Source organism: Leopardus geoffroyi, chromosome C1 (genome assembly GCF_018350155.1).
Source record: "Leopardus geoffroyi isolate Oge1 chromosome C1, O.geoffroyi_Oge1_pat1.0, whole genome shotgun sequence".
Classification (NCBI taxonomy): domain Eukaryota; kingdom Metazoa; phylum Chordata; class Mammalia; order Carnivora; family Felidae; genus Leopardus; species Leopardus geoffroyi.
The window spans coordinates 35,830,451-35,854,048 of record NC_059328.1 but is presented as its reverse complement, the minus strand read 5'-3'; the positions used below and the strand labels follow the sequence as shown (position 1 = coordinate 35,854,048).

General features: G+C 44.9%; 1 protein-coding gene and 1 long non-coding RNA gene across 3 annotated transcripts in view; one reads left to right on the top strand and one right to left on the bottom strand.

The window, feature by feature from the left end:
- Positions 1-518: 518 nt before the first annotated feature.
- On the bottom strand, positions 519-2,585 carry HPDL (4-hydroxyphenylpyruvate dioxygenase like). The gene has a single exon (XM_045477142.1). The coding sequence runs from the start codon at positions 1,893-1,895 to the stop codon at positions 777-779; it is 1,119 nt and encodes a 372-aa protein (XP_045333098.1). The 5' UTR covers positions 1,896-2,585; the 3' UTR covers positions 519-776.
- A 7,640-nt stretch (positions 2,586-10,225) lies between these two features.
- Positions 10,226-23,598, top strand: part of LOC123597788 — a 39,265-nt gene continuing 25,892 nt past the window's right edge. For both annotated transcript variants that reach the window (XR_006712259.1, XR_006712258.1), the window contains exons 1-2: positions 10,226-10,415; positions 11,147-11,254. This is a non-coding gene — a long non-coding RNA (uncharacterized LOC123597788). The remainder of the gene's footprint in view (positions 10,416-11,146; positions 11,255-23,598) is intronic.

Here is a 23,598-nt window from a genome sequence, read left to right as displayed (position 1 = left end):
TGGAGACTTCCTGCCCTCCTCCTAGTCCTCTCATTCTTTCCCTCTGAGGATCCCAGAAAGTGGCAAAGTCCTGCTTGGTGCTGACTTCTGGCCAAGCTCCCAGCCAGCCCTGGGCAGTGGAGGTGGGCATTCTGTCCAGAGTGATCTGTCCTCCCCTAACCTCCAAGAGAGAAGGAGAAGGCAGCTTTAGGGGGCCCCTGCCAGTGGCTGACACCCAACACCCTTGGTCCAGGTCTTTGGTCAGCTCTGACTGGAGTAGTGGTATTGTCTTAGAGCAGGTGGTTGGGCTCAGCCCTGACCCAACCTCACCTGCAGAGGCTGCTCCCTGGGGAGAAGGGAAACACAGGAGAGGATTTGTTCTGTCATAAATTCCTACCTCAAATACTAAATTTATATCTGTATTGTTTCATATGTAGTGAAACAATATAGAAAATCAGGGAGTTAATAATCATAAAATTAGGGGTGGGGTGAAGGGAAATGGGATCAGAGGTCACAAGGAAGGTTCAAAAGTATTGATATATTCTATTTCCTAATTATGTAATTCCTTTATTCTTTATATCTTGCATATATATTAGTTATAGGCTATGTAAGAACATTTCATAGTTTAAAAGAAAAAATAAAATCCCACCTCTTTGGCACCCCAGTGAGAAATTCAAGTTCTGGCAGGTATGGCCCTGGGGACAAAGCCCTCTCCACTCCAAGCCTCCATGGGTGTTTCTCCGTTGCAACAGGCTCTGTGCTCCAGGACAGGAGGGTGAACCCAGCCCCAACCCTTCTCAGGTTTCTTGGTTCCTGGAGGCTTGCTCCTCCTGCACCGACTGCCACAGGGCCCGGATGTTGCCCTGGCCAAAGCCTGTCGCCCCCTGCCTCTGAATCAGCTCCAGGAAGAAGGTGTCCTCTGGAAAGAGAGACTTAGTGAAGACTTGAAGCAGAAACTTGCCTTCATCGCCATCTAGCAGGATCCCCTGTCGGGCTAGCCGGCTAGGCTCATGCCCAGCAGCTAGGATTTGCCTTTCCTTGCCTGGCTGCTGGTAGTATGCCTCAGGAGGAGCCAGGAGCTGGCCCCCCGCCACTGCTACCCGTTCAGTGGCTTCTATTATGTTCGGCGTGTACAGCCCCACGTGCTGCAGTCCTGGTCCCCTGTGCCGGGCCAGGAACTGCTCCACCTGGTCCTGTCCACTGGTAGCCCCTGGCAGGGACTCGGCCAGTACAAGGGTGGGGGCAGCGCTGCCTGGCGTGGTCTGCAGGGCGGTGAGCTTCAGTCCCCCTGGCCCAGATCCTGCTGTCACCTCGAGGCCCAGCTCCGGATCCTCACCTGGGCTCAGTGGCAGGTGGCGAAAGTCTAGGCAGTCGTGGAACCAGCGCATCAATGTGGGGGAGCTGCCACAGGTGCAGGCCAGGGTCAGGTGGTCCACGTGGCTGACCCAGCCTGGTTGGGTTGCACAGGGCACAGGCCTGAAGCCCGGCAGGAAAGGCCCTCCGAAGCCGGCGCGCTCCAGCAGAGTCAGGCTGAGGTTGCCCACAGGTGATCTGACCACGGTATAGGTGGCGGTGCCCTGAGAATCCCGCACGCTAACAGGGGGAACCGGCACGCTGCAGCCCCGCGCAACCAACGCCCGGGCGGCAGCGCCCGTATCCACCACGTCGAAACACAGGTTGGTGGCGCTGGGCACAGCATGACGTGGGTCCAGTCCGTACAGGGGCTCCTGGGGCCCAGCGCCCTCGTTCACCAAAAAGACCGCGTCGCCGCTGCGCAGGGCCAACTGCCGCCAGCCGTCTGCTTCCCGCACCGCCAGGGGCTGGAACCCGAAGAGAAGCTGCAGATCTTGGGCAAGGGGCTGTCCCGCGGGCACGTGGAAAGCGATGTGGCACAGACGACGGGCGGACGCGGCCATGGCGGTCCAGATGGTGACCCTGCCTGTCCTTCTCCTGGGGCCGTTCACCTGTCCTTGAGAACTCCCGGACTCTCCGTCCCAGGCTTGTCGTCGGAAGCCTGTGGAGTCCAGTTTTTCCCGCAGAGCGCGTTCCTCGCTCTTTTCCGGGGATAAGTCACAGACCCGACCCCCTTAGGGGCTTGCGGTTCTCCCTGCCACGCCCTCTGCAATCCGGGTCTGCCTTGCGACCACCCGGTCTGCGCTGCGCTTGGTGAAAACCACGTGGAGACAGAGCTAGGGCGGAGCAGGAGGGAGGGGGCGGAGCCCGGGACTCTGCAGACTTTTCCCCTCCCGCCCAGACGCAGTCGCCGAGGGTACTGTAGGGACGCAAGACTGCTCTTTCCCAGAGCCTCTGGCTGGGCCACACCCTTTGGCACTGAGCCTCCCTTCTCCGCCCCCGGAGATCACAATAGCTGCCTTCATTCGGTGCTGGACGCTGGGCTCTCTCATCCTTTAAACCCAGAGCAAAGGGAACAAGCCCTAGCTGGGGGAGAAGCCAGAATCCTTCCCCGTCTCCCTACCACCCACCACCCCCTCCCGAAGCCCTGAATTTCTTACCAGTGTCATTTCTACCAGTTTTACCTTAAAAATTCTAGAGGGGGCACCTGGGTGGCTCAGTCGGCTAAGCATCCAGGTCCTGATCTCAGGGTTATGAATTCAAGCCTCACATTAAAAAAAAAAAAAAAAAAAAAGAGTCCTAGAGAACTTTGCCTTTAAGTCTTGATGTTCCTTTAAAACGTTAAAAAAATATATTAAATGTTTTAAGTTACAGATTTTCTTACCTTCCCCAAATTGGTCCAGAGAAACATGTTGTACAAAGATAGGTCATTTATATAGCTCCTACAAAACTCTCTTCTTTCTCTCTGATAATTTCTCAACTGCACCTATCTCTTTCTTCAGCTCCACTTCTCTTTCAACAATCTTTTATCCCCTGTTGCAAGAAAGATTTGGAGAAAAATCTGGTGGCTCAGGATCTGAAAGAAACAGCTGCACTGGTGTCCTTTCTCCAGGTCTTGACCCTATTTGGACTAGAACTCAAGCCCTCCTTGCTCTTTGCACCTTCCTGACTGGGTACTGGGCCAGAGAAGTTTTCTGTGAGTGTTTCTGGCCTTAAGACCCAGAATTGTGTGAGATTTGTGAGAATTGTGTGAGAATTGTGTGAGACCCTGAATTGAGCTAGTGGCTCTTGGAGGGTTTGGGAAGGGCACTCCAAGAAGGGTAAAGATAAGCAAAAGGTCAGTGAGGAGGGGCACCTGGCTGGCTCAGTCAGTATAGCATGTGGCTCTTGATCTTGGGGTCGTGAGTTCAAGCCCCACATTGGATGTAGAACCTAAAATATGAAGAAAGAAAGAGAGAAAAGAAAAGAAAAGAAAAGAAAAAGTCAAATCAGTGAGGAACATGAGCCAAACCCTTAGAGGAGCAATAGAGCATAAAATTGGGGAGACATTTGGTATGGATACTATGGTTCAAAGCATTGCAAAGGAGATTGTCAGGGAGCCTGATGTAATACCATTGAGTATCATTGGCAAGAGGAAGAAGGCTGTGATGGAGGGACAGGGCTGAGAAAAAGAGGTCTGGCAGGGTGTTCAGGCTTGCAGCCAGGAAGGCAGTACCCAGAAGCTGATCAGTGGTGGTAAAAGGCACTTGGTGTTATTCTGTGGACTAGTAAATTTAGAACATGGGTTCCAAAAGCCAGACAGACCTGGGCTTGAAAACTACTTCCAATATTTAGTAGTCGTATGACTTGGGGCAAGTTGCTAACCTTCTCTGAGCCTTAGTTTTCTCCTCTGTAAAAATGGGAATAATAATAGTACCTACTTCATAGGGTTGTTGTGATTAAGGTAGAATATGCTGCAGCCTGGCAAGGGATCTAGGATTTAACCTGTGAGCCCGGGCCTGTTATGTGGGAGCAGGGCAAACAAAGTGGGCTGGGTAGGGACACATGTCACAAGGAGAGGGGGCTGCAGTAGGTCCCAGAATAACAGCCACATTAGGACTACTTCTCTCTCCCTAGGCTTGAGCACTGGGAAGGCACTATGAAGGTCCTGGCTTTGCTGTGGATTCTGGGGGAAGGTCCCTGGGAATAGTGCTCCGTGAGAGCTAGGGCAGAATAGGCTATCTTTTGCCCCCACTATCATGGTCAGGGCCCCAAGAGAGAATAGACTATCATGGTCAGGGCCCCAGGTGAGCAGCTCTAGTGCCTCCAGGCCTTTGGTCCAGCCAAAGGGGTTTCCTCTCAAGGACTCTATGTGTGGACAGACAGAGCAGAAACAGGACCCCTGACCCATCACTTCCCATTTGCTCTTGAGGGAGAGGGTAGATTTCTGAAGGCCAAGTGGGGCTGTTTTAAAGAAAGGGTGATCTTGGTTAGGGCACAGTTGCCTTGCAAGAGCACTGTGCTTGACCTTGGCCCTGGGCACAGATTCAGCGCTTAGGAAGCCAGCGCGGTGGGGTACAGGTGGTCATTGATGTTGGTCTCCCTCCAGGCCAGACTCCAATTCCTGCAGCCCTGTTGGCATCTGAGCCGTGACCAACGTAGGACTCCTGTTTCCTAGCAGTCCCTGCGGAACTTTCGCCTAATGGGTCCTCCGTGCCTGGCCGCCGTTGTCTTTCTCCTGGGGATAAGGATGCCAGGGGTGGGCTCTGGAGAGCACGCAGGTCTAAGGGGGTGAGGCGATGGCGCTGCAGGAGGCCTTCTGCCACATCTGCCTTCCACAGTGGCCAGGGCAGCGTAGGTGGAGGTGGGGACTGTGGACCTGGAGCCAAAGCGGTGGAGCCACGCCCCTCCTGCAGCTGTCAGTCAGCTTAAGCCCCGGGGCTAGAGGAGGTGCACTCTCTTCCTTAAAAATCCTGACCCCCACCCTGTCCTGTTTCTTCTCTCCCAGCCTAAAAAGGTGGGTACTTGAACTTGCGCGTCTCTGGTCCCACCCCGCCATTCCCCTCCACTCTAGGGCCACGTGGGTGACTATCAGCTGCTGTTTTTAACGTGACCTCTAGGTGTCACCCTTGGTCTCAGCTTAACCCGCCTATCTCAAGCCCCTTCCCCTGGAGGAGGCGGGCCCGGAAGTTACCGCCTTTCTCGCCCTGCCTCTGCCTGATTCCACTTCTCTTCTAGTCTGCGGAGTGCTTGTCTTTTTACAAGGGGTGACCTGGCAGACCTTACAGAGAAGGTGAATTTTGTGTATGTATGTATGTGTGTGTAGTAAAATACACATAACATGGTAATATTTACTGTGTTAACCATTTTTAAGTATACAGTTTGTGGTATTAAGTACATTCATATTGTGGAGCACCTGGCTGGCTCACTCGGTGGAACAGGAGACTCTTGATCTGCTGATTGTGGGTTCAAGCCCCACATTGGGTGTAGAGATTAGCTACAAATTAAATCTTAAAAAAAAAAAAGTACATTCATACTGTGCAGCTATGATAGGAAACCTTAGGAATCAGTAGGCAGAGAGGGAAAGATTAGGACCTGAGGAGAAAAGAGAAAAGAACATACTTTGGAACAATGCTGGGAGTGTCTGACCACAGCAAACCCTCTCAGGCATAAGGTTCCTCTTAAGAATGTAACAGATATTACCTCCCCCTCAGGTTTCCCTCAGGAATTTGACAAAAGACCTGACTTAAAAGAAGTAGTAGATGGTATGGCCTAAGACCACACCTCATACAATGGAAATGAGCTGATCAAAAAGGAATGACTAGGCCTTTAGAGTTACCTAGCCAATAAAGGTAGAATCTGAGAAGGAACAAGAGGGAAGGGAAGGGGGTGCTGACCAGAACCTTATAAAACAAAGGCCCTTGCCTATCATCTCTGGCATTCACTTTCGAATGTCCTCTCTCTGTAAAGAGAGCTTTCGTACTATTCTTCTTTTTTGGTCTTAGAGTCTAATAAACTTTTGCCTGCTGCTCATTTTGTGTCCACCTCTTCATTCTTCGAAGGGGTGAGACCACGAACCCAGGGTATTGAAAGTAAAAAATCCTGCAACACAGCCATCACTACCATCTATCTGCGGAACTCTTAACCTATTCCCCAGCTGAAACTCTGTCCACAGTAAATAACTCCCCACTCTCCCCTGCCTCCAACCCCTGGAACCACTAGTCTACTTTTGATCACTCTAGGAGCTTCATATAAGTGAAATCATATACTATTTGTCTTTCTGTCCATCATTCCACCTTAAAAGGATCTAAGGTCACCAATGATCTTCAGTTGTCCCATGGACAATTTTCAGATCTCATCTTACTGCCTCTCAGAAATATTTTATTGCAGTTGACCTGACCCCTGTCTTCTTTCTGAAATACTCTTGCCCTGGCTTTTATGACATCATACTCACCTGGTTTTCCTTTGGTCTCATTATCTCTCCTATGCTCATTTTTATTTTATTTTATTTTATTTTTTATTTTTTATTTTTTTCAATATATGAAATTTATTGTCAAATTGGTTTCCTATGCTCATTTTTAAATGTTGGTGCTCCTCAGGGCTTTGGTTACCATCTCCTTCCAGATGATCCCTGCATTTATGTCTCTCTTCCTAATCTTTCTTCAACTGCTTATTTGCTGGCTTGATTTGGATTCAACATGCCCAACACTGTCCTCCTTCTTATGCTCCCATCTCAGCAGCTGTCCCATTGCTTTCCAGTGGTCCTATTCAGAAACTACATCATTTTTTAACCTTGCTGTTCCTCACCCCTCACCTCTAGTCAATCACCATATCCCTGCCCATTCTATTTCCATAACATTTCTCCAACCATCACCTCCCTCTTCATACCCCTGTACCACCCAAGTGCAAGGTCTCACTGTTGCCACACCACCTGGACACTACTAATTGCCTCCCTGGCTTTAGGTTTACTACTGTCCTAACCAGTCTCCACCCGGTAGCCAGAGTTAGCATTGAAAAATGTAGATCTGATTATGTTACTGTCCTGCTTAAAAACCTTCACTAAGTTCTGCTTGCACTTGGGGTAAAGACAAAAAAATTTCCCCCAGCTGATTAACCCCTGACAGCCTTTCCAACTTTTGTTGTCACCACTACCCCCTCCTCCATACTGTAGTTTCTTGAAAGTGTCATGCTTCTTCCCACTCAGAGCTTTGTCTTTGCTGTTCCTTCCTGCCTAGAATACATTTTCTTTCCCACCTGCCTTGTACCTGGCTAACAACTTATCAATCAGTAGATATCAGCTTAAATTTAACTTGTTTGAGGATGTCTTCCAAGACCCCCAAGACTTATGTCCAGTGCCTCAATATTTATAAATGAACAAACTAAGGCCTCAAGGGGCTGATGGGTGATTATCAGACTACAGGGTTTTTTTTTTGTTGTTTTTTTTTTTTTTTAAGTTTATTTATTTGTTTTGAGAGAGTGCGTGAGAGGGGAAGAGAGAGAGAAAAGAGAGAGAAAATCCCAAGCAGGCTCTGCACTGTCAGCACAGCGCTGGATGTAGGGCTCAAACTCACAAACCATGAGCTTGGGACCTGAGCAGAAATCAAGAGACAGTCCTTAACTGACTGAGCCACCCAGGCGCTCCCATACTGCAGTTTTTAACATAACCTCTAGGTGTCACCCTTGACCTCTGCTTAACCAGGACTTGTCTGGGAACCAGGAATGAGGGACTGAGTAGGTACAGGGCCTGGCTGGTCCATCCAGCTGGGAAAGGTTATTGGAAGCCCAGCTTCTTCTCTCAGGTCTGACACCTTCTCCATCTGCTCTGGGTCAGCTGCCTTGATAGGGTGACCAACCATTCCTGTTTTCCCAAGACTGAACTTTCAGTGCTTCCAGGTAGTGGAAATTTCAGTGTTAAAACTGGGACAATCCCAGCCAAACCAGGGAAGAGGGGCCAAAATGTTCATATCTGCATGAGACTAAGGTCTAGGTCTCGCAGGAGAGCTTAGCTATAACCCAGCCAAGCTCATCACAGTAACACCACTGGTGTGCTGACCTTGCAGCCTGGTGGTTGTAAGAATTTAGGGACCGAATGTATATATACTTTAAATGAGCATAAAGGACACACCTATGTCTGACAATGCTACCATTGGTTGAATGCCACTGGGCATAACCCATATATATTGTTTCTAATCCTTACAGGAATATTAAGAGTACAGAAGATAATTCCTCTTTTGGAGATGAGAAAATGAGACTCAGAGAGGTTAAGTGACCAGCCTAAGTCACACAGCTATTTAGAAAAATAGTGAAATTTAAACCTATGTCTATCTGACTACAGAGCTCCTGCTATTTTTAATGAATCTATAGCCTCACCATTTCCCTCCTGCTCTGGTCTTCATTTGGGAGTCCAGGGGGGTGTAAGTAGGAGGTAAGAGGCAGGTGTGGGTAGAAGAGATTGAGGAAGAGGCCTGTGGTCAGGTGTATGTGGGGGTCCACATAGCATAGACAGTTTGCCTGTCCACACATAAGTGGGCTCTGCCATCTTGAACTAGGTATGGATATAGCCTGGGGATCTCCAGGGAGGCCCCTTCACAGGCTGTTGTCTTAACACCAAACTGTGTCCTCATTGAGGAGCCAGGGTCATGTTTTCCAGAGTCCAGGACGAACCCAGCCAGTTCTTATTTGATTGCAAATGGACATTGAGACATGGGAGATGCACAGGGGAGGAGCCATCAGAGGCTAGCCATAAACTAGAGGGACAGGTGAGGGGTAGGAGGATGGGTGGAATCTGTGAGAAGTGTTATGCTAAGCACTGTGCCTTGCCCAAAGTGTGGGCTCAGTGAATGGTTGCAATTAATGATACAGCCAGTTGCTTCTCTTTCCTACAGATATTGTAAGGCTGAGCTTTATTTTTGCCTAGGGATTTATTTAGGAATTGAGCTGCTTTTTTATTGTTTTTAGAGGTGGGGGTGGGTGGGGGGGAAGAAAGGCAGAGGAAGAGAGAAAGAGAATCCCAAGCAGGCTCCATGCACAGTACAGAGCCTGATGCAGTGCTTGATCCCACAACCCTGTGATGATGACCTGAGCCGAAATCAAGAGTTGGACACTCAACCGACTGAGCCAGCAAGGTGCCCCTGAGCTGCTTTTGAATACTAAACAAGAGTTTGTTGTGTAGAATTATGTGCAGAGGACTGACTTTGTTTGAGTAGCAGTATGGGCAGAGGCCTAACTGGGCTGGGCAGTGGTCAGGGCCCTGATGAGCATTGGTCTGGCAGCCAAATGTCTACTGTACAGGAGGTTTAATGAGACTTTGGATTCCGTTACATTAAAAAACAAAGAATTTAAAGTTCTCTGGCAAGAAGGTGATTTGGGATATGTAGTTTCACTTTATTTCCTTGGTGATGTCCAAAGACTGTTAGGGTACAAGATCTGTCCCCAGATCTGCCCAGCCCCTGGACCTGGTATGGCTTGGTGCCTTGTGGCCAGGTTCTGCCCATGGCTCCACTCTGCCAGTCAAGTCATCAGACAGCTGGAACTTTAGGAAGTCCTCCCCAGAGCTGGGCTCTCTGCTTTTCCCTAGCTGGCCTGCCACCTTCTACTAGAGAACCGGGCCACATAAACTGGGCATAAAGGCAGGCTGGGGAAGAGAGAAACTATCAATTATGCAATTAGTCCTTGTATGCAGCACTCTTTTGTCCGACATTCTAAAAATACCTCACATATTCCAATTTGACTAAAGGGAGAAGGATTTTGTGAAACAGTCACCAACGATGTATCATCCCACTGATGTGGGGCCTCTTGCCAGTCACTCATGGAAGACAGTAACTTGGTGCAGTGGAAAGCACGTGACTTTAGAGTCAAACAGAATTGGGTTCTGCTATGTTCTTGCTGGGAGACTTTGGGAAAGTTACACAACCTCTCTGAGTCCTGATTTCCTCAACTGATAAATAGGGATAATAATAATGTCTATGTCACAAGTTTGTTTTGAGGTCTAAATTTGTTATGCAATGTATATAAAGCCTTAAAAAGTATGATATTCATTGAGTATGTATTATGTGGCATGCCATGTTTAAGTGCTTTATAAGCATAGTATGGACTCATTTAGCCCCATGAGTTGTAACTTTCATTGTCTGTGCTTTATATATGCAAAGCTGAGACTTGAGAAGCTTGAGTAACCTACCCAAAGTCCCAGAGCTGATAAATTGCAGACCTAGGATTTGGACCCAGGCAGTCAGGTTCCAGCTCACGTGTACTTAACTACCAAGCCATGATGCCATATGGAGTAGGGCTGAATAAAGAACAGCTATTATGATCATAGTAATTTAGTATTAAGTGCTTTTTATATCTATGGTGCTAAGTGTTAATTATTAGCATATTTGGATGCAACATCTATCCTTTTTGTTCCTATTTTTTCCACAGCCATGGCAACAAAGAGCCTTGTGCTCACTACAGCAGAGCATTCTGCCTTTGTCCGATCCAGTCTGGTGCGTCAGTCTCTGCAAACAACAAAAGATGTGGCCACTGACCGCCTGCCCCTGCCCCCATCAGAGAACCAAGGGAAGCTGAGGCCTCTCTGACTGGAAGCAAGCTAGGAGAGCAGCAGACAGGTACAGAGTGGCAGACTGGGAGCAGGGCTTACAAAAGGGAGGTCATGCTTAATAAGCCTGATTAATTTCTTTGAGTGGCAACAATGCAAGCGGACAGGGGTGAAAGGAGGGACAGTAATTCATCCTGATTCCAAGGCACAGGAACGCTGCTAAAACCAACACAGAGGTTTTGTGGAGATGCTGCTGGGGCCTGGAGGGGCTCAGCCTTGGGGGCAGCTGGAAGGAAACTCGATGAGTGGCTCATGGTGACCTAGTGAAGAGGAAACCCAGAGCAGGGACAGAGCATAGCTTGCCCAAGCCATCTAACCAAGACACCAATCTGACAGGGCACTTGCCTGTTAATTCCCTTCCAATGGCTTCCCACTGCCCAAATATTGTATAATGTGAATGATAATGAAATAATAAAAGATGCATTTATTTGATACTTAGTATATAAAGGGTACTTTACAGAGGGGAAACTGAGGCAGAGAGCTAAAGAAACCTGCCTGGACACACAGTTAATACACACTGAGACTCCAACCCAGTCTGCTCTCAGGCCCTGTGCTGACTTCCAACTATAGTTCCAGTCCATTTATAACTGTGTTCATTGGTGCATCTCTTCCATCAGACAGGAAGCCCCTCTGTAGCAGGACCCATAACTGACTCAATCTGCAATGTTAGCCCTCAGTAGATGTTGGCGATGCTGAAACTCCTATGTCCTTCGTGCTTCTCCCTCCAAACGTTCTCCCTAGGTGAGTTCATCTATGCTTTTGGCTTCAATTCTCACCTCCTGGAGGAAGACTTCTAGGGAAGGCATTATGGTTGACTCCCTAACTTCAGTTCCACCCCAGATGATTACTGTAAGTCCATCATATTAATTCCATCCTTCTTGCTGGTAATAATCAGCTTAGAAATGGGGCTATGCGCTGGTCCTATCCAGTGAGGCTAAGGGGACATTTGTTGGGGGGGCTTCTGGGAAAGGTTTCCTCACTCCTAGGAAAGAACCACTGGAAGCAACAGTGACTCTTCTTCCTGGGAATATTGTCAAGTGTGGATGTGGCCTGGAACTAATGCAGTCGTATTAACAGCTGAGGATGAAGCCAACAGCAGGGATGCCAGAGCGCAGAGCTGGAAGGAGTCTTTGTCCTTGACAGCACTCAGTCTGCCAACCCCAGAGGCCACCCTAATGCTGAACTTCCTCAAACAAGGGAAATTTTAAATATTGTCACTGCTGATACCATTTAGAGTGAGCTTTCTGATATTTGTAACAGAAAGCATTCTTAGCGATACAACCAGGGAAGCATTATGGCTTTTGTGGTCCCCTTCCTACAGAACAATTTCTTTTTATTTATTTTTTATTTTTTTTTCAACGTTTATTTATTTTTGGGACAGAGAGAGACAGAGCATGAACGGGGGAGAGGCAGAGAGAGAGGGAGACACAGAATCGGAAACAGGCTCCAGGCTCTGAGCCATCAGCCCAGAGCCTGACGCGGGGCTCTAACTCACGGACTGCGAGATCGTGACCTGGCTGAAGTCGGACGCTTAACTGACTGCGCCACCCAGGCACCCCCAGAACAATTTCTTTTTAAATTATTTTTTATGGGGTGCCTGGGTGGCGCAGTCGGTTGAGCGTCCGACTTCGGCTCAGGTCATGATCTCACAGTCTGTGAGTTCGAGCCCCGCGTTGGGCTCTGTGCTGATGGCTCAGAGCCTGGAGCCTGCTTCCAATTCTGTATCTCCCTCTCTCTCTGCCCCTTCCCTGCTCATGCTCTGTCTCTCTCTGTCTCAAAAATAAATAAAAACATTAAGAAAAAAAAATTAAAAATAAATAAATAAATAAATAATTTTTTATGATTGCATTGGCATAAAGATGCATATATTAATATTGTACATTAAAACCTCTCTTTTAAAGTTTATTTATTTTGGGGGGGAGGGACAGAGAGAGAGGGAGAAAGAGAATCCCAAGCAGGTTCCACATAGTGCAGAGCCCGATGTGGGGCTCAAAGCCAGGAACTGAGAGATCATGATGAGCCCAAGTCAGACGTTTAACTGACTGAGCCACCCAGGTGCCTCTAAAACGTCTTTGATTTAAAAGTTTGTTTTTACTTCTGATTTAAAGAAGAGTAAAGCATTTTTTTGTGTGTGGGTTTCTAGAAATATTGGGGAACTAATGTGCCTAGTTGGCCCTGGATACAATTCCCCAATGTCCATCTCTAGTCCATACTTCCCTTCTGACCTTCAAACCTTCGCATCTACATACTTATTTGATAGTTCCATGTGGGTGTCTTACATTAAGTTTAACATGCCTATGTTAAATTATGTGTCTGAACACATAATTTTGCACACACCTTCTCTTTGTCCAGTGTCCCCTATCTGAAGAAACTATGCAACACCCAGCTAGTGGCACCAGTCAGAAACCTGGGACCTCAACTTCTCTCACCCCATTCCCAATCCATCACCAAATGCTGTCAATTTTCCTTCTTAAATGGCTCTTAAAAGCATTTACTTGCTTTCACTTCCACTCCTATCTCCACTGCTATTGTCCTAATCCGTGTTCCCAGCATCTCTTGCCTAGATTACTGCCATGGACCCTAATGGTCTCCCTATATCTCATTCTCCCTCTCATTTTTTATCTGCACTGCTCTCAGAAAGATCTTTTTGGGGCTCTTGGGTGGCTCAGTCGATTAAGCGTCTGACATCCGTTCAGGTCATGATCTCAGAGTTCATGGGTTCGAGCCTCATGTCGGGCTCTGTTCTAACAGCTCAGAGCCTGGAGCCTGCTTCCAATTCTGTGTCTCCCTCTTTCTCTGCCCCTCCCCCATCGCGCTCTCTCTCTCTCTCTTTCTCAAACAAATAAACATTAAAAAAAAAAAAGGTCTTTTCCTTTTTTTAAAATTTTATTTATTTATTTTTAAATTTTTTTTGAGAGAAAGAGCATGAATGAGGGAAGGGCAGAGAGAGAGGGAGACACAGAATCCGAAGCAGGCTCCAGGCTCTAAACTGTTCGTACACAGCCCGAACTGCAAGATCATGACCTGAGCCTAAGTTGGCACTTAACTGACTGAGCCACCCAGACGCCCCAGAAAGTTTTTTTCAAACTGCAATCCTGATCCCATTATCCCCTGGTTAAAACCTAATGATGGCTTCTGTTGCTCTTGTGACAGAGACTTAAACCTTTAGTGAGTCCTCGGAGGCCCTGTTTAGCCTGGCTCCTGCCTCCATTTTGTTCTCTCGTACTCTGCGAATGTTCTTCCCTTAGCCCCTCAAACACAAAGGCTCTTTCCTGCCATAGGATCTTTGCACATGCTGTTTTTCCATTTTCTACTCCTCCTTCAGTTTAAGTATACTTTCCTAAGGAGGTCTTCACAGACCCTTCAGTCTCCTATGGGCATTAGGCAAGTTTCTTAACTGCCTGATGCCTCTGTTTTCTCATCTGTAAGATGAAGATGATAATAATGCCAAACTCATAGGTTTGTTGTGAGGATTAAATAAAATGATGAATGGGAACCACTGTGGGGTCAGACTGGTGCATTGTTCTGCGTGTACAATTGTCCTGCTCTCTGCCTGGCTTTCTAGATGTGAAAAGTAGTAGAGACTCCCTCCCCAATTCTAGGTGGGAAGCTTGGGGTAAAACAAGCCCTAAAATGTGAAGGTTTCAAGGAAGAGCATCTACACAACAGCACTCGAAAATTTCTAAGTGATTTGGAGCTCCTGGTGGTGCAGCTGGCTGAGCATCTGACTTCTGCTTAAGCCATGATCTCACAGTTCATGGGTTTGAGCCCAACTTGGACTCTCTGCTCTCAGCACAGAGCCTGCTTCAGATCCTCTGTCCCCGCCTCTTTCTGCCCCTACCCCTCTCATGCTCACTCTCTCAAAAATAAATAAAAACATTAAAAATTTTTTTTAAGGTGAATAAATTATATAAATAAAATTTCTAAATAATTTGAATGAAACCGAGGAGCTAATTGTGCCAGGGAGTCATTGACAATGCCTGGGTTGGACTGGAGGTACTCAGAGGAGGGAGAGATCAAAACAACCCACAAAGGTCAGGGAGAGAGGGGAGGTCAGCAGGAGCACACCACATTTCTGTCAAATTTCCAAATGGCCTGTAGCCTCTAGAACAAAAGATACTGGTTGCAATGGGGTCTGTGTATCAGGCAGACCTGGGCTTCCATCCTTACCCTGTCACTTATGGGCTGGAGGATCAGGAAAGTCACTTCACTTCCCTGTGCCTCAGTTTCCTTATCTATGAAATGGAGCTAATGAACTTACTTTGCAGGCTTTGTAGGAGGGTTAAATAGAACTTTATTAGTTTGCTCAGGCTGCCATGAAAAGTACTATACAGGCTACCTTAATTTATTGTATGTTGCTTTATTGTACTTTGCACATACTGTTCTTTACAGATTGAAGGTTTGTGTTAACCTTGTGTTGGGCAAATCTATTGGCTCCATTTTTCCAACAGCATTTGCTCACTTTGTGTCTCTGTGTCACATTTTGGTAATTCTCATAATATTTCAAACTTTTTTTTTTTTTTTAATTTTTTTTTTTTTTCAACGTTTATTTTATTTTTGGGACAGAGAGAGACAGAGCATGAACGGGGGAGGGGCAGAGAGAGAGGGAGACACAGAATCGGAAACAGGCTCCAGGCTCTGAGCCATCAGCCCAGAGCCCGACGCGGGGCTCGAACTCACGGACCGCGAGATCGTGACCTGGCTGAAGTCGGACGCTTAACCGACTGCGCCACCCAGGCGCCCCTATTTCAAACTTTTTAATTATTATTGTATTTGTTATAGTGATATATGATCAGTGATTAGACTTACTGAAAGCTCAGATGATGGTTAGCATTTTTTAATAAGGTATATATATATATATATAGTTTTTTAGACATAATGCTATTGTTCACTTAGTAGACTATATTATAGTGTAAACATACTTTTATATGCAGTGGGAAACCAAAAAATTCATTTGACTCTCTATATTGGAATATTCACTTTATTGCAGTAGTCTGGAACTACACCCACAATATATTTAAAATAGGCCTGTACCACAGACTAGGTAGCTTAAATAACAGAAATTTACTTTCTCACAATTCTGGAGGCTAGAAGTCTGAGATCAAGATTTCTAAGAGGTTGCTTTCTTTTAAATCCTCTCTCCTTGTTGATGGCCATCTTCTTCCAGTGTCTTCACATAGTCTTTCCTCTGTGTGTGTCTGTGTCCTAACCTCTTCTTATAAGAACAACAGGAATATTGGATTAGGGCCAAGTCACAGGACTTCATTTTACCTTACTTACTTCTTCGAAGGCCCTATTTCCAAACATGGTCATATTCTGAGGTAATGGGGGATTAGGATTTCAACATATGAATTTTTGGGTTACATAATTCAGCCTATAACAGGGATATAGACATATGTCAGTAACCAGCAAACGGCAAGGACTCAGTTATGCTAATTACTTTTTTGTCTCCAATGGGAAGAGCAGACAATGGCAGTGTATTCAGAGAGTCCCAGAACTCCATAGATAAATAAAGCTTTCAGCCTTAAGGCACCTCTTGACTTTCTTAAGCACTGGGGCTTTCCTCTGCTCCTTAGGGGGGGGAATTGTGATAAATCACATCATGTCTGAAAGCAACTGAAACTCTAGGAGTTAACTTTATTTTTAGTATATTGATTTAGCTAAAAAAGTCCGAAACATTATCTGCCAATCCCAAAGTAATTCAACCCTGACAATATCTGCCTGCAGACTTTACTAAAATGGACCTATAATTGATCTCAGTAGGTAGCCCAAACTTAACCCACTGAATAATCAGTGTTTACCAAGTGTGAGTTTTTGTGTCAGATGCTGTGGAAGACCCCCCCCCCCAAAAAAAAAAAAAATCCAGGACACAGTCCTTACCTCTGGACCTAGAGGTTTTCATTGGGGTGTTAGTTCCCATCAGGAAAAGATAATAGAAAGCAGCCTCTGATGTAAGCAAAGTGAAGGATCAGACAGTTTGAGATGCCTGTGAGACATCCAAGTGGAGCTGCCCAGGGATCAGCTGGATGGACACCTGTGGAGCTTCAGAGACTGGTCTGATTTAGCGATATAGGTTTGGGAGTCACTGTAATAGAAATGAAGCTGTGGGGGAGAGTGGCATCTTGGAGGGATAGTATGGCATGTGTGGAGACAAGAGGGCCAAAACCAAGTCCAAGTTTTTTGGGAGAGAGAATCTGATTGGCCCAACTTGAGTCCAATCAGCTGAGGTTAAGGGGTCAGAGTCAAGACAGATAAACATGGCTGCCAAGCCCCAGGGTCCCAACCTTGTAGGTAGATGGGGAAGAGGGCATTCTTTGAGAAGGCAACACACATTGTCACTGCTGTTAACCCCTCTGAGAGACTACAGCAGGCAAGATGTGCTACCAGGTGGCTCTGGCCAAAGTAAAGCCGTGAATGCTGAAACCTCCCTCAACAATGGAGGCTGGGATGTTCAGAGAGCGTGGACAGGACTGGAAAGAGTTTTTATTCCCTTATCCCTTCTGTTGGAAGAATAATAGCCCCTCAAAGAAACCTGTGTCCTAATCTCCAGAACCTGTGACTATGTTATATTATATAGCAAAGGGGAATTAAGGTTGTTAATCAGCTGACTGATTATTGAGGTGGGCCCAATACAATCAGAAGGGTCTTTAAAGAGTGGAAGACAAGGCAGAAAAGGAATCAGAGTCAGAGAAGGGGATGTAACACCAGAAGCCATGGCTAGGGTAATTCAATGCAAGAAGGATTCAATCTACCATTGATGGCTTTGAAGGCAGAACGGAGCCATGAGTCAAGGAGTGAGGACTGCCTCTGGCCGCCAAAAAAGCAAGGAAATGGATTGTCTCCTAGAGCCTCCAGAAGGACACAGCTCTGCCAATAACCTTGATTTTAGTTCAATGAGACCCATTTTGAGCTTCTGACCTCTAGAACTATAAGATAACAAATTTGTATTGTTTGAAGCTGTTAATTTTGTGGTAATTTGTTATAAAAGCAATAGGAAACTAATACACCCTCCTGGCTATCTAATTCCCACAGGGGCAACAGTAAGAGTCACTTTTCGATCTATGTTTCTTTTTATCCCTTTAGATTATTCTCTATTTTCTCTAAGATCTGCTAGACTTTTCCCAATTTTCACTCAGGCAGAGGCCCCTTTGAGGACACTGCTGAATCCTGAAGCCCAAGAACATGCCTCCCCAGCACCATTTGTTTTTTCAAGGACTGTCCCAAATGCCACCTTTTGCTTGAATCCTCATCATTTTTCCCAATGGATAATCTTTCTTCCTCTCAATTCCTGTGGCAAACCCCTCACTGAGACACTTGTCATCCTGTCTTCTACATTCAAGGCTTTGTCTCCACTCTTCTAGGAGCTTGTATCTGTTTATCCTTAGCTGTTTTAAATCACCAGCCTTTGTAATTAGGTGAAGGCATGTACTTGGTTCCCAATTTGGGGAAGAGCTCAGCAAGAGATAAAGAACAGAGATGTGTTGTTCCCCTAGGACTCTAATCTCAGCTCCTTGCTCCTGCCAGTAGATGATGTCAACCACCAGGAAAAGACAACAATAAATCCTGTGTTGAAGGCCAGCCAATAGCTGTTTTACTCACCATACTGGCTATCTCCTATACTTTCTTCATACCTTCTAGGCCCTCCTTTGACACCACCATTGCAGGGAACCAGCTTCACACAAATGTCATGTGACAGCACCTCATCTCGGCTTCTCCATATATCTTACTTGCTGTCTCAGAGGTTCTGTAAGAACCACCTGGCATTCATATTGGTGCTCTGGGAAGTGTGAGGGTTTACCACATCATGAGACAACCCTTGACCAAAAGGAGAGGGGAGTTGAAGGATAAATGCTCCCTCCTCTGGCATATGGGCAGACAATTTTGAAGTGGTTTTTCACAGCTCTTCAGAAGGTTCCAACAAGATCAAGCCCCAGTTTCCATAGCTGTGATCAACTAAAGTATGCCCTCTTGAATTAGCTTTCCTTCTTTTGTGTTTCCCTCTCACTAGTCCTCTACTTTGGTCCCTTGGATTACCTCCTAAAGTAAACTATCTGCATGTGAACATGAGGTTGTACTTTCTGGGGAATCCAGCCTATGATGCCTACCTTGTGGTTGGAGTTGCACTTGTATCACATGACTGGACTGACCAATGTTAAGCAGCCTGAGGCCATTTTGAGTGTCAGCCTTGTAGGTCTGACCCCAAAACAGAATCTGTAGGAATCACTTATCTTCATGTACCATCTCACCTAGATGCAGCAGCCTCTGAGTTCCCTTTTTTGGACACATTTTGTGGACTAAATGCTAAGCCATCAATAATTTCAACAAAAGTAGAAAGAGACTCAGGCTATACCTTACTCATTTTGGCATCTTCTGTAGTTTATTACGTGTATCAGGTGCTCAATCTGAACAAGCTGAAGTACCACACCTATTACATAGCTCCTTTCAATGTTTCTGGAGAAATGGTGGGTCTTTTTGCCTGCTCCTGCCTGACACATACTGTATAATAACAATATTTATTGAGTACTAATTATATTTCAGATATTGCTTTATGCACACTATCCTAGTTTTATTAACAGCCTTCCCTGGTAATAGGTACTCTTAATATCTCTATTTACAGATGTGAAAATTGAGGTTCTGAGAGGTTAAGTAATTGCCTAAAGTTGTACAGTAAATAAATAGTAGAGCCAGGATTTGAATTCAGCATTTCTGAACCCAGAGCTCATTCTTTTTTTTTTTTTTTAATTTTTTGAAAGTTTATTCATTTTTGAAAGAGACAGAGAGAGGCAGAGAGAGAGGAAGACACAGAATCTAAAGCAGACTCCAGGCTCTGAGCTGTCAGCACAGAGCCTCACACAGAGCTTGAACCCATGAACCCTGAGATCATAACTGGAGCCAAAGTCAGATGCTTAATCGACTGAGCCACCCAGATGCCCCTCAGAACTCATCCTTAATCACAATGATCTACTGGTAAGAAAACAAAGACTATTAGGGGCGCCTGGGTGGCTAAGTTGGTTAATATGTCCGACTTTGGCTCAGGTCATGATTTCATGGTTCGGGTTCGAGCCCCGCATCGGGCTCTGTGCTGACAGCTCAGAGCCTGGAGCCTGCTTCGGATTCTGTGTCTCCCTCTCTCTCTGCCCCTCCCTTGTTCATGCTCTGTCTCTGTCTCAAAAATAAATAAACATTGAAAAAAATTAAAAAAAAAATAAACAAAGACTATTAATATAAGGATAGACATCAATGTGATAGAATTGAGAGCCCAGAAATAAATCCATATATATATATATATATATATATATATATATATATATATATATACATACATATACATATATTAGGGAGCATTGGCTCCCTAATCCATGGGATGAGGTCATTATTGTAGAAATAGCTAAGTGGAAGCCCCTGGAACTTCCTCTTTCTGCCAAGATAGTAAATCAGAAGCAATGCTGAATTTTAGGGGGAAATGCAGCGATTAGTGCAACATCAAATACTTGAAACATGTAAAAATGGTGGTATCTAGTATATCCGCATTTGATTCACTCATTGGCCGGGGAAAAAGTAGAATAGACATTGGAGAATGACTGTAGATTTCAATAAACTCAATTAGGGTGTGACTTCAATTACATGTCCTTTTATAAAAGAGATGTTTTACTGGAATATATCAAGAGCCCCTAACACGTGTTATATGACTAATGCTTTTTTTCTCCATACCAAGTTGTAAGAACAACCATAGTGGCTTACTTTTACCTGGCATTGTCAATAGTACATGTTTACTGTCTGTCTCAGTGCTATGTCAGCTCTCAATCTCTGCCATATCCTAGTCAGCAGAGATCTTGAATGTCTTGATATTCCACAAAACATCATTCTTGTCCATTATGTTGATGATATTATGCTGATTGGATCTGAGGATAAGAAACTAGCAGTTAATTTGGAAGCCTATAAGATATATATAAACATGAAGTGTGAGAAAAATCATAGGGGTCTTCCACCTCAATGAAGTTTCTGGGAATCCAGTAGACTGAAGCATGCTGAGATATCCTTTCCAAGGTGACAGAAGAGTTGATGGATAGCCTACCATGACAAAAGAGTTACAATGATTGGTAGACCTTTTTGGATTTTGGAGGTAATATATACCATATTTTGAGTTGGAATCATCTAAGGAATCACTCATAAGGCTGCCATTTTAAAATGAGGAACAGAGCAAGAAAAGGCTCTGCAACATGTCCAGGCTGTAAAGTAAGATGCTCTTCTATTTGGTCCTTATGATCCAGCAGATCTAATGATACTCAAGGGTCTCCAGCAAATAACAATGGTGAATAAAATGTTAGGTAAGCACCAGTAGGAGAATCACAGTATAGACCTCTAGGATTTTGGAGCAAATATATGACCTTTCATCATCCACCCCAGTCCATGTTTTTTTGTTTTTTTTTTTTTAACGTTTATCTATTTTTGAGACAGAGAGAGACAGAGCACGAATGGGGGAGGGTCAGAGAGAAGGAGACACAGAATCTGAAACAGGCTCCAAGCTGTCAACACAGAGCCTGATGCGGGGCTCGAACTCACGGACTGCGAGTCATGACCTGAGCCAAAGTTGGCCACTTAACCGACTGAGCCACCCAGGCGCCCCTCACCCCAGTCCATGTTTAATGAACTCATGGAAAATGTGGCTATGATAGTAGGGATGAAAATTCTTCATGGGCTCAAAAACATGGACTGCCCCTTAAGGAAGCTGACTTGACTACTGCTGCTTTTGAGTACCTAATCTGCTAACATGATGTTAACACTGAGTCCTCAATATGGCAGCATTGCCTAGGGGGAAAAGCCGGCTACTTGATAGCAAGCTGAATACATTATATCTCTTCCATCATGGAGAGGTCATAAATTCATCCTCAGGGGAATAAACATTTTATGGATATGGATTTTCCAACCCTGCCTATAATGTTCTTTCAGCTCCACATCTGTAAACTTTCTTGAGAATGCTTTATCCACTGTCATGGTATTCTGTCCATGAGCAGTGGGCTCATACCCAAGGAATTAACTAGCCTTACTACATATATCACCTAGAAGTAGCTAGCCTAATGAAAAGGTAGAATGGGTTACTTCCCAGCATTTTCTGCCCAGAAGTCTCCTCTGCTCCCTTATGTCACCATCATTAAAAAGAGTTGCCCACTGGGGCGCCTGGGTGGCTCAGTGGGTTAAGTGGTTAAGTGTCTGTCTGATTTTGTCTCAGGTCATGATCTCGCAGTTGGTGATTTGAGCCCCCGTGTCAGGCTCTCTGCCCTTCCTTCCCCGCTTGCACTCTGTCTTTCTTTCTCTCAAAAATAAACAAATATTAAAAAAAAAAAAAAAGAGTTGCCTATTAACATTCTCAGGTGAATGATTGTTACAAAAAGTATTAGTGGCATTAACTTTAGAAAAATTGTCAGGGTGCCTGGGTGGCTCATTTGGTTAAGCAACCGACTCTTGATTTAGGCTCGGGTCATGATCTCAGGGTTCGTGGGATCCAGCCCTGTGTTGGGCTCTGCGTTGGCAGTGTGGAACCTGCTTGGGATTCTCTCTCTCTCTTCCTCTCCCTGCTCTTCCCCCATGCGTGCTCTCTCTCAAAATAAATAAATAAACATTAAAAAAAAAGAAAGAAAAATTGTCAAAAGAGCAGTAGGTGTAGTTCTTGGGTTACCTACAACCTGTACTTTTATACATTAAACTTATACCTCTAAATAAAACATTTTGCACATCTGCTGATAAGTGAACATATTGATCTGTTACATTGTGGCAAGCAACAGTTTGATTTTGCCGTGTTTGTAGGTGCAGCACTATTAGTCCAACTTTAAATATTTTGTGCATTTTACTGATATTTTACATAAATAAATTGAAAATGGAAAGATGAAATTGCTGATAGTCGTGATCAAATGTATATATCTTATAAATACATTGCAGTTGGGATGGCTACCAAATGGTTAATCTGAAAGTGCTAACTCTTTATTTTCATTTGGATGTCCATTAGTGTTAACTTGGTTTATTTTGTGTCTTATTTTATTTTATTTTAGAGAGAGAGAGTGCCAGTGGGGTGGGGGGGGGGAGAGAGAGAGAGAGAGAGAGAGAGAGAGAGAGAGAGAGAGAGAATGTCTTAAGCAGGCTCCATGCTCAGCGTGTAGCCTTATGCATGGCTCAATCTCACAACCCTGAGATCATGACCTGAACCGAAGTCAAGAGTCAGACTCTTAACCGACTGAGCTACCCAGGTGCCCCTTTTTTTGTGCTCATTTTAAGGGGCAAAAAGTATATCTTCATATATATTTGCTTATTGAGAATAGAGCTCCTTTCCCTTCTTTGATAAAGTTAAATTTTCATACATTTGATTTTGATGCAAGATTTTATGAACAAATCATGAATGAAAATAGGATACTTATTACTTATACGTTTTCCTTGGACACTGATCAAAACTGAAAAGGAACCTTGAGGGGAATAGAATTTTTCAGATTCTAAAAGCACCACAATAATATGAGAAGATGTATGTTAGTAATCATTTCATGATGTACATAAATCAAACCATCATGCTGTAGCCCTAAACTTATACAGAGATATATGTCAATTATTTCTCAATAAAATTGGAAAAAATATCATACAGTTAATAAAATTGCATGACAGGGCTCAACAACAACAACAACAACAACAACAACAACAACAACAACAGTAGTGACTCCTGTTGAAGCACTTGCTGTATTTCAGGCTCTATGCTTACTATGCCGCAAGTCTAATCTCATTTGATTCTTACAGTCATTAATTGAAGTAGTCAATATGCTGCCCCTCCATTTTATAATATAGCATCCTAGAGTTCATAGAATTAAAATGATTCATCTAAAATCACAGAGCCAGTATGTAGAGGCATTTGTTGATTTCAAAGCCCATGTAGTAATCATTACCTTGCATTACTCTCCTGTTTGCTCAATAGTCAAGTTTGAACAAGCCTCTTGTATAGTCAGATTATGACTAGATAATAAAATCTGAGTAAGAAAAAAGGCAAGAATCTCTCTGGTGGTACAAATAGTGTTTTCAGGAACAGGAAATAGTAAACTTATTGATAATAGATATCTTTCCCATTTGTAATGTATTGAAAGGGTGACAACAGAACACCCAAGATATTACAGGTTATTGATACGACATTTTGCAGAAGATTGAGGCTGATGAAATAT

Excerpts from the sequence above, each read along its gene's own strand:
- HPDL (XM_045477142.1), bottom strand. The coding sequence starts at position 1,895 with ATGGCCGCGTCCGCCCGTCGTCTGTGCCACATCGCTTTCCACGTGCCC.